General features: G+C 30.2%; 1 protein-coding gene across 1 annotated transcript; it reads right to left on the bottom strand.

The window, feature by feature from the left end:
• Positions 1-446: 446 nt before the first annotated feature.
• On the bottom strand, positions 447-2,502 carry LOC120074937 (uncharacterized). The gene is made up of 2 exons (XM_039028045.2): positions 1,560-2,502; positions 447-778 (listed from the first exon to the last, which is right to left on the bottom strand). The coding sequence occupies exons 1-2, from the start codon at positions 2,357-2,359 to the stop codon at positions 715-717; spliced, it is 864 nt and encodes a 287-aa protein (XP_038883973.1). The 5' UTR covers positions 2,360-2,502; the 3' UTR covers positions 447-714.
• Positions 2,503-11,630: the final 9,128 nt, after the last annotated feature.

The raw sequence follows: 11,630 nt of genomic DNA, 5'->3' as shown, positions 1-11,630 counted from the left end.
GGATTTAGGGTATATTTGATAGGAAATTTGAAAACAAGAGATTCAATAAATATATAGGTCATTCTAATTTAAGTAATTATTTAAAATGTGATTGATATTATATTTATAAATAATAAAACTTGTTGACAATAAACTGCTATTAATTTATTTACCAACATTCTGTTCTTATTTAAGTGTTGTTATCTTTATTTAATATAATTCTGCACTTTAAAAATCAAAATTCAAAATATGGATACATTGAAAATATGAAAACGTTATTTTTAGAATTTACATGGTTTGGCGTCGAGGTTAAAATTCTCAGCCTCACATTTGTTATAGCAAAAATAAATAAATAAAATTTGAATCTAAGCCAATAATTGGATTGAATCAAAGTAGTTTTGTAAGCAAACCATCAGAACAGTTCAAGTCCATCCAAATGATAATTGGAAGAAAGAGAGAAAAAAAAAGGTTGAAAGAGGAGATTCATTCTATTAATTAGCTTAAAGAAGAGGAACCCTGGAAGAGGACACAGGGTATACATATACATATATATATATATATATTAAAGAACCAAAAAACGAAAAACGAAAAACGAAGACAAAAAGGAAGCATTTTTGTTGAAAAACTGGAAGGGAATTTACAGACGCTGTAAGATTAATGCCTTCATTTCCATAACTTTATATACCTATGGCTTTTGCTTTACTTTGCTTGAGTGGAGATGGCAGAGCCGCCTCTTCATTCATCTCCTTCATGGTATTTGGGATAAATCCATGACCAGCAACCTCCACTATTCGCATGTCTGTAATTGAATTTTGATTCATAAGAATGAAGATAAACCCAGTTCATAGCACATTATTATGTTGTAGATTCATGAACGTAAGAAATTTTAAGACCCAGAAAAATGCAGAGTAGAAATGACTCTACTGAATGGTGAACTTGACTGTTCTTTATTTCAGAGAAAAAATCATTCATCATCAACTCAGCAGATTCTCTTATGTTCCTAGAGGATAGGCAGCTTGAGAATCTTTCACTACCCAAAATTGTGCAGAGTAGAAATGGTTCTCTTTCAATGGAGATTTGTCTGTTCTTCATTTCAGAAAACAACCCATTCATATTCAATTCAATTTAGCAAATTCTTAGGATTACAGCTTGAGAAATTATACTACCCAAAATGATGCAGAGTAGAAATGATTCCCTATATAATGGTGAATTTGCCTGTTCTTCATTTCAGAGAAAACCCATTCATGTTATTCAATTCAACTCAGCAAATTCTTGGGATTACTAGAGGAGCATGAAACAGCGTGAGAAATTTTCACTACCCAAAATGGTGCAGAGTAGAAATGATTCTCTATTTAATAGTGAATTAGCAGATTCTGAGAAAACCCATTCATATTCAACTCAGCAAATTCTTTCTTATGATACTAGAGAGTCCTGGAAATGACCCAGAATAGAAATAGTACTATTCAATGGTGATTTTCTCTGTTTTTCATATCAACACAGAAGATCAAACATCCATTCACTTCTCAAGTTAAAAGGCACATGAATAAAAGAACCATTAATTGATAGTTATGGTATTATACCTGCCAGTGGCTTTTGTTCTATTGTTGCTGCCATTACTGCCATTGCTGCTGCTACTGCTACTGCTTTTGATGCTTCCATTGTTAATACAAGAACCATAAGCAAAGCTTTCACTCTCGGATGAAACTGAGAGTCTTCTCTTCCACCAATCTTTTTCCACCAGCTGAGGAGGTTTAGGAGAAACTTTAGCACTCATATTCAAACCAGAATCATTCTTATTCTTCTTCTTCTTCTTCTTTGTCGTCGTCGTTACAATAGATTTCGGTAATCCCATTTTCAGATACAAACCTCCATTCTCCATACTTTTACCAACCAAAGCCCTAGTTTCCTTCTTCGATTTCCGGTTCTCTCTCGAAAAAACCTCCCGATCGCCACCCAAATTACAATCCCTCTCATTCACTCCAGCTTCTTCTCGTTCCCCTAAACCCATCGGCTGCTCCACCAAGTCTCTCAACGACAACTCGTAACAAGACTCCGGCATATTGTTGACCATTTCCATAAGCTCCCTCTGTCCAGTAGCTATAGCGAGAGCCTTAGACGGCGGAGACAGACTCTGGTAATTGGATCGGTAAAACTGAGGGCTCCGTTGAGGACTAGTCAAACGAAAGCCATATTCCAGCGGTGGATCATCCCTCAAGTGTATCTGTTTCCCATTCCAACTTCTGAAGATATCATGATTCAAAGCTGGTCTGGAGGACCTGGTCGGAGAAGGGGAAGGAGAAGCGAATTCCATGGCGTTGAAAGCCCTAAAATCTGGGGATTCAGTAGGGCTTGCGAGCAGCTTGCGGGAAGAACCAATCATGGCGAAATGGGTTGGAAGCGGAGAAGAGAGAGAGAGAGAGAGAGAGAAATTGAAGGTGAGAAAATGGAGGTTGCGGTATGATTATGGCAGTGGAAGAAGAAGATGTAGGATTTTAGAAGCAGAGTCATTATCATGGGCGACTCTTTGCGAGTCTTTTTTTTTTTTTTTAATTCAATTTTCTGTCCTTTTCTCGAAAAAAGTTTTTCAAAATATATTTGATCCATTCATCACAAATGTATGAATTCTAACTTTTATCTTACCGTCACTTTTTTATAACGTATCAGATAAATAATCTATGTAGCACTAAGGCTATCACTGTACCGATTTCTATTTTTTGTTGTTTGATAGGATAGATAATATTTAGAGTTGGATATAATTATTCTTAACGAGACAGAACTCATAAATATGATCATCTCTAATGCGGTATATTATTAAAAAATACAATATATTATAAAAAAAATACGATATATTATAAGAAAACGATAATGAAGTCTAATATAAATAGAAGGTTAAAATTCATATTTTTATGAGATAGGTATAGGGGTATTCAAATAACCCGAATAACCCGGACTATCCAACCTAAAATATAAGAATTGGGTTAGGTCATAAGTTGGCTAAAAAAAATTTGGGTTAACCCAACCCAACTCAACCCGAATTATATATATATATATATATATATATATATATATAAATAAAATATACTATATATGTTTCTCTTTATTTAAAATTTGATTACTTTGTATGGATTAATTTGTGAATTTTAAATATTTTTATTTTAAAATTGCTATGATATTTGTTTTTATTTGAAGTTTGTAATAAATATCTTAGATATAATTGATATTTAGCATTTGAATTTTATGAGATTCTAGTTATTAGTCATATGTTGTATATAAATCTATATATTTTTAATTAAAAAGAAAAAAAAACAAATTATAACCCAATAACCCAACCCAACCCGAATTTTAAAAGTTAGGTTGAGTTGGGTTAGCGATTTTATTTAGATTATTTGGGTTATCAATCCAACCAATCCGAATTTTTAGATTGATCTAAAAAATACCTTCAATCCAATCCATCTATTGTTTATAAACACATTTGGAGAAGGGTGATTTGTACCAAAAAAAAAAAATAATAATAGTAAAGAAAAAAGAGGAATTTTGGAATGGGGCAGAAAGTCTAGGGATTCTAGAAGAAGACGTGGATGACGTGGATTTTTTAGATTTAATTTTGTTAAGATGATGTGGATATTTATTATTGGTTCATCGCTGTTTCGTTTTTTGACTTTTTGAGTTTATGAGTTTTTTTTAATTATGTTTTGTTCTTTTTTTTTAATAGATTTAAAGATGTCTAGAAGATGATTACGAAAATGTTTTTTTAGTTATTTTATAAAGAAATAAAAATTTTAATGGAGCATGTAATATGAATATATGATTCATTCATTATCCTTTGGCTAAAATACAAACAAATCTGCTCGTAAGATTTTCTTTTAATTATTTTTTATTTGTTATGATTTATGATAACGATTAACGGTTTAGATTAGCATTAATCTTATTTAGAAAAAACAATAAATTATTTTAAATAATAAAATTTTAAAAATATTTGAATATAACAAAATGATAAAATAGAAATTTGTTGTCATCTTACCATATTTATAAATAAATTAATCATTTTTCTAAATATATATAAAGTCCCCACTTTTGGTCCCAAAACAAATTTTGAAAATGGGTTTTCCTTAAAAAGAAAAATCAATAACTCTAAAAAATATATATAAAGTCCCCACTTTTGGTCCCAAAACAAATTTTGAAAATGGGTTTTCCTTAAAAAGAAAAATCAATAACTCTAAAATTTTTTTGTTTTTTTTTTTTTCAAAATTAAATCTATAGACACTAGTTTTTCCTCCAAATTTCTTCATTTGTTATCTACTTTTTACTAATAGATAAAAAACTAAGTTAAATTTTGAAAATTTAAAAAATAGATTTTAAATTTTTTTATTTTTAAAATTCGGTTAAAAATTCAACTATTATACTTAACAAATATGAAAATCATTATATCAAATAAGAAAATTGACTTAATTTTTAAAAAACAAAAATAAAAAATAAAATGGTTACCAAATGAAGCTTTTTTTATATAATTTTTAAACTTAGTTTTTTAATTTTTTTTTTTATAATACTACAAAAGTATAGATAAAATAACATAAAAATTTATTGGTAGAAGTATTGTTTATAAATTTTATTTTAAAAACAAAATGAAAAACCAAATTTTCAAGGAGAGTTTTTTACCTGTCAACCCTTTATATATATGTAATCTTTCAATTTCAAAAATATTAAAAACATAATACATATTAAATCTGAAATGAATTTTCTTTCTTCTTTGCACTACCCCATATAAAAGTTTGAAAATTATTTAGTGAATATTCTACCAATTTGAACCTCAAACCTAGATAAGTAATACAACAAAAACCCTCTAAAAAAATAATAAAATTTTAACTCTCTAATAAGATTTCACTTCAAATATAGTTAAAAAACATGATGTCATGTTCAAATAAATTAAATAAATATATATATATATTCGATGTAAAATTGATAAAATTTTAGATATTAGAGTCTTTTTTGTTCAAAAATTTGGTATTATAAAAAAATTATTCAAAGGTCAATTTATACTTTTAGTGTAACAATATTGTGAGAATAGGAGATTGAACGGATTTTTGTCTTAAACTTGATTTTATTAAAATTATTGTCTATAAATATTTTTACACTATAATTAGACAAAAATTAAAAAAGAAAATAGTGAAAATTGAATTAGAGTGAAAACAATATAAAAAATTAGAAAAAACAAAAAAAGTAGAGACGTGTGGGTTTTCAACTCCAACTTATCGTATGATGTGGCATTGATTGGAGTTCATCATATGATGACCAAATGATCTCATAATTCATACTTTTCATATGTAAACAAATGGCACAATTTAGACCCTATATTATTAACAATTTAGGTCCGGTAATTATTTTATTTTTTATTCTTTGATTTATTAAATTTATATTATTATTTTTTTTATATTTTATCATGGTTTTCAAAGGAGTATTTGAATTTTTAGTTAAATTTTAAAAATAAAAATATTTTTTTTAGAACGTGGCATTATTTTTAAAATATTAATAAGAAATGGATGGTAAAATATAAAATTCAAAAGTGTTGTTTATAAATTTAATTTTCAAAAACTAAAATTAAAAATCAACTAAATAATGGTTATTTGTCTTTAATATTAGTGTCTATTAATTAATTTTTAAAAAATATAATTAATTAAATTTTATTATTTTTTATCACTATTAAAATTAAATTTTATAATTATTTTAAATTAATTAATAGATATTGGTGTCAAAGTTAAATTTGTAAATTTTGAAATTTTTAGACTAAATTTAAAAAAATATATAATATTTTGAAATTTGAAAACCAAATAAATCTAAAAACTTAGGAAAAGAAAAGGAATTTGTTCCATTGTTATTGCTACCGAGATACACGACAGTCATATCAGCATTGACAATTGCCCTCACATAATATATTTATTGCAATCCCAACTAAAATATATATTGCAATTTTTTCTCCAAAAAAAAGTAAACTTATAAAAAAAAAAAAAAAAAGAAAAGAAAAGAAAAAAAGGCATGGCTATGAATCGTGAATAAGTTTCAACCAACTTGTGCACAAAATTATTGAGAATTTTCACTATATGTCTTATATTACAAACATTTTTTTTATTTTCCAAATTGTATATTTTTCAAAATTATTTTAAGCATTATATAGTTTTTAAACTAGAAAAATTTATTATTATTATTATTATTTAGTAGAAGTATACTTCATATAAAATCAGATGTCGCAATAGATTCATTTGTGCAGTAGAAGAACTACGGTCTTAAAACATGTTTTCACATGAGTTTGATGCAAAATCGACTGCATGTCGATTGCTCTCCAAGGTCAATATAACAACCTACTCGAATCTTCATTCTTTAGAGAAGGATTGAAATCGATAGAGAATATGATTTTGCTCAGAGGTTTTTTAAGAAACGTTGATCTTAACATTTCTACGATCCCGAATGCCCATGATCTAATAGAAAAAAAAGTCTGTCATCCATTAGAAGAAAAACAATCAAACAGAATAATGATCTATAACGATGTAGATTGTGGAGATTGAAATCAAGCCATGTTTACCAATTCGTAACCAAAGTTGGTGTAATGGTATTTTACTCCATTGATGGATAAATTGTGATGGGTCTCAATCGCAAACATAATTATATTGTTTTTTTTTATCACGTTTATTCATGAATTTTACAAATGTAGTTTTTATTTTCTGTTACCGTTTAGTGTCAATCGATAATAGTATATGTTACGATAATAGTACATGTGATAGATTCATAATTCTCATAATATAACAATAACAATATTTATAATGGTAATGATAACGTTGTCATTATCGACTATTGAGTCCCTCGTAATTTGCAAACGCAATCTGATTGATCACAATATGCTCTTCAATCGAATTGCACTATTTGATTACAAGTTTAGAAATGGGTTCCACATTTCATTAGGATTACGAAACATTGATAAACAAAACAAATATTATTAGAGATTTGGTATTGGCTATATTTGTTTAAGATTGTTTGGCTTTTGTTATTTGAGCTATTTCGTTGGTTGTCTCTCTAGTGTTTGTTGGATTTTTGCTCTGGTTGTTCTGACTTAAAAAATAATAGCCAAAGGGAGAGTTCATTAGAGATTTGGAATTGGCTATATATTTGTTTAAGGTTACTTGAGTTTGTTTTTTGGGCTGTTTCAATGATGTCATACAAGTTGTCACAAAAGATGTCAATCCTGTAGTTTATTTTTTTCTTATAAAAAAAATTATGCAGAATTAATTTTTTTCTAGATTCTTTCATTGTTTAAGCTCTGCATATTTTGAATGGGGCTATTTTCCTATTTTTAGCTATATGTACAGGTTGTGTTTTTTATAGGGTAGCCGCTTTTACATCTTTTTGTGGAAACCTTTTGATTTTGTGGTAGTCGAATGTTACAACATCGATTCTAAATTGTCATTGATCTTGAAGTTATTATTGTAAATTCATTATTGAAGTTTTTGCTAAAAGAAGATTGTCTTGGTCTTAGGGGGAGCATAAGAATTCAACAATTGAGAAGGAATTGTTTATCTTAGGGGCAACCTAAGACATCATTAGTCGTAAAGGAGTTCTCAAACTTAGGGGGAACTTAAGTTCTTCAAGTGAAGGTACATTCACAAGAAGGTGAAAAAAATATGTTTGAGAATGAGTCTCACATTTAAGGGAAGTCTAAGTGATCATTCACTAATATTCTTATACTTAGAGGGAGCCTAAGTACATTCAAGATGAGGGGATCTCACACTTAGGGGGAGCCTAAGCTTCATTGAGAGGGAGTCTCATACTTATGGGGAGCCTAAGTCATTGTTCTCTAAGTTGAGTTATTCGAGTGTCACTATAATTGCAGTCTATTTACAGATCAGTAAATTACTGTAATTGCTAGACTTTATATTAGTGAAAATGTCTTTCCACGGCAAATTTGCTCCCCAGACGCAGGTGGTATTCCATCAAACTAAGTTACCAAGCTTTGTGTTCTATTCTGGTTCTTTAGTTTTCTGCGTTAATTTATGATGTTTTCTGTAAATGTTGTAACATCGTGTGTAATAAGTTTTGTCGTGTGTTAGATAACATAACTTTTAAATCATTGTTCATTGTTACACACGATGTTACAACGTAATGGCGTCACATTGTTCATTGATTTAAAAGTTATGTTATCTAACGCACGACAAAACTTGTTACACACGATTTTACAACATTTACAGAAAACATACAAAATTAATATGAAAGAAACTAAAGATGATATTATATATATATATATATATATATATATATAAATTAATAACTAGTATGTTATAGTTTTTATATTGTATCAAATACAATATAACTTATAGTTTGAGTTTCTCTCAATAATGCATGACATTTAACATAAATCACATTTATACTAAGTTTAACTATATGAATCTCATCCATATCATTAGTATTAGAATCATATTCAAATATTTAATTCCTCTCAAAATAAACTTTATATTATAATGGATCAAATACATTATATTAATTATATCATATATAATTAATTTAATTTAATTATAACACATATAATTAATTCCCTCAATTAATTTGAAAAATTCAAATTAATCAAAAATTAATTCTCAATAATCCTTATTGAGCTATAAAGAGGACCTTATGGACCTATAGATTGAAGCTCCAATGGTACTTAAATAATTAATTGACTCTTTTAATTAAATTATTCAACATCCATTAACTGTCAGTCACTCCACTAAAGACCAACAACTGCACTCTTCGTACTACAAATATATTTCTATGTCATTTGGATATAACTAGTCAACAACGTAATGACCCTTCACAAATTGCTCGTAAGTACAGTTGAGCCAAAATTACAATTTTGCCTCTATAGTTACATCTAACTCCTTAAGTACCACTGATCCCTCTAATGAATAATAAATCATAGTCCAACTATGACAAAACCCCTCTTGGGCTAAGAGATGGTGTGACATCACATTGTTCAAGCTCTGAAATAAGCCCTTAAGGTAAGGGAACAATTTATCTACTTACCCCAACATTAGGGAAGGAGTGAATTTCGTCTTATGTAACTATGTTCCCAACTCCCCAATCAGACAAATCTCCAAAATGATAGGCTTATTGAGTCGAAGATCTGACCATTCTCACCCATACAAACAAAAGGACTACCTTTATAGGTAGGAGGAGTTCACAACTCACTCAGGATTCAGATCATGTCACCTATGGTCATCCTGATAAAATGTAAGTTTCAATTATTAACGGTGTTATATAATGAGATTATTCATTTCATGGTTCGGTCTTATATAAACTCCTTTGTATAGAATACCCCCACTCACATATCTTTACATGAGTGATTAAGATCAGATTATTTGTAATACTTTACAACAATTGTAACATCTACAAAGCCGGTTATATTCATAGTGTTACCAAGATAAGGTACTCAGTCTTATCCATCTACTACAGACCATTTAGGTTATCACTTAAACATGATTCACCTGTATGTCTCTACATATATGTTTAAGCTATAAAAAAAATAACCTTGAATGTTAGTTTATTGGTTTGTAGGTTAATGCTACTAAATATCAAATAAAATATCTCATATTTTATTAAATAAATAAAATTATTTGTACATTACAATTACAAACTACAGAACCCACGAGATTTAGGACATCAACCCCAACAAACTCCCACTTGTCCTAAAGCTAGTAGGGTGTACAATATAAAAGTCATACTAGTATAAAAATACACATAAAAATAATAAACTAGGGCATAATACACACCTAGTACAAAATCTCTCACTTGCCTTAGACTATATATGGCATGTCCCATAGATCTATACTCTGCAGGTGACCCTTAAACACCTTAGCCGTGAGGGCCTTTGTAAACGAATCAGTAACATTGTGCTTCAAAGCTATCTATGTGACTGTCACGTCACCTTGATGCACAATTTCCCGAATGAGATGATACTTCCGCTCTATGTGTTTTCCGTGCTTATGATTCCTAGGCTCTCAGGAATTAGCCAAGCACCACTATTATCACAATAGAGGGTGATAGGCTTAGACATGTCTAGAACCACTTCCAGATCAGTTAGGAATTTCATGAGCCACATAACTTCCATAGCAGCTTCACAAGCCACTACGTACTTAGCCTCCATAGTGGAGTCAGTAATGCATCCCTGCTTGGTACTCCTCCAGACTACTACTCCTCCGTTAAAAGTGAACATTGATCCTGATGTGGATTTCCTAGAATCCTTATCAGTCTGGAAATCAGAGTTCATTTATCCTATAAGAATTAAATCCTTAGAACCATATACAAGCATGTAGTCCCTCGTTCTCTGAAGATCCTTGAGGATTTTCTTAACGGCATTTCAGTGATCATATCCTAGATTAGATCGATATTTACTGACTATCCCCACTGCATAACAGATGTCTAGTTTAGTACATAACATCACATACATCAAACTACCAACAACCGATGCATAGAGGATCCATCTCATTTCCTCAACCTCTTGAGGTGTCTTAGGACATTGTTCCTTAGACAAAATAACTCCATGCCTAAAAGGGAGTAAACTCCTCTTGGCGTTCTGCATCGAAAACTTGACAAGCATCTTGTCAATATACGATGCCTGAGAGAGGGCTAGTGTTTTGTTCTTTCGATCTCTAAAGATCTGAATGCCTAGAACAAATTGCGCCTATCCCAAATATTTCGTTTGGAATTGGGTCGCTAGTTAATTCTTAATTTCAACACGGAAAGTCTTGACGTCCATTTGCCAAATCTCATAGTCATAATATGAAACAATGGACAAGAGTATCCAGATAAACTTCAACATGGCAACAAGTGAGAAAGTCTCCTCATAGTCGATTCCCTCAACTTGGGTATAACCCTTTGCACATGTCTAAACTTGAAGGTTTGTACCTTCCCATTAGCACCTCGGTAGGTCCACTTGCAACCTAAGGTGTTGGGCTCTTCAACAACTCTTGTTAAAGGTTCAGTAGTTTCACTGGAAAATTCATTCAACATGATCTTACTGCAGGATTTATGCTCTCTTATGTGGTCCTCTTCTAAGAAGGTAGCGTTTGTTGACACAAACACCTTATTATCCTTACGCTCATAGAAGTAACCACCTCTTGTTCCTTTAGGGTAACCTACAAATAGGCACAATTTTGAACGGGGTTCCAATTTCTTAGGATTTTCCTCAAACACATGTGTTGGGCAACCCCAGATCCTAAAATAACGTAAACTACCTTTACGATCATTCTATATTTCCAATGGTGTTCCAGTAACACTTTTGCAAGGAACGCAGTTCAAAATGTAACCTGTAGTCTGTACTGCATAACCCCAAAATAAGTCAAGTAAGAAAGCATAACTTATCATAGACCGAACCACGTTTAATAGGGTTCAATTTCTCTTTTCTGATATACCATTCTACTAAGGTGAACTAGGTGCAGAGAATTGTGATACAATTTCATATTCTATCAAATAGTCTTGGAATTTTAAATCCAAATACTCTCTATCTCGATTGACCGAAATATTTTAATCGTTTTATTTAATGCATTTTCAACCTCAGCCTTGTTTTCCTTGAACTTTTCAAGGACTTCAGACTTATGTTGCACTAAAGAAACATACCTATACCTAGAATAATC

The sequence above is a fragment of the Benincasa hispida genome, chromosome 4, assembly GCF_027475165.1.
Source record: "Benincasa hispida cultivar pf3 chromosome 4, pf3_genome.v1.1, whole genome shotgun sequence".
NCBI classification, from domain to species: domain Eukaryota; kingdom Viridiplantae; phylum Streptophyta; class Magnoliopsida; order Cucurbitales; family Cucurbitaceae; genus Benincasa; species Benincasa hispida.
Note: the sequence above shows the minus strand (reverse complement) of the source record. Positions and strands in the feature narration are given on the sequence as shown.

Coding starts and splice junctions, on each gene's coding strand:
- LOC120074937 (XM_039028045.2), bottom strand. CDS start 2,359: ATGATTGGTTCTTCCCGCAAGCTGCTCGCAAGCCCTACTGAATCCCCA. Junction 779..1,559: donor AGAACAAAAGCCACTGGCAG/GTATAATACCAT, acceptor ATTCAATTACAG/ACATGCGAATAGTGGAGGTT.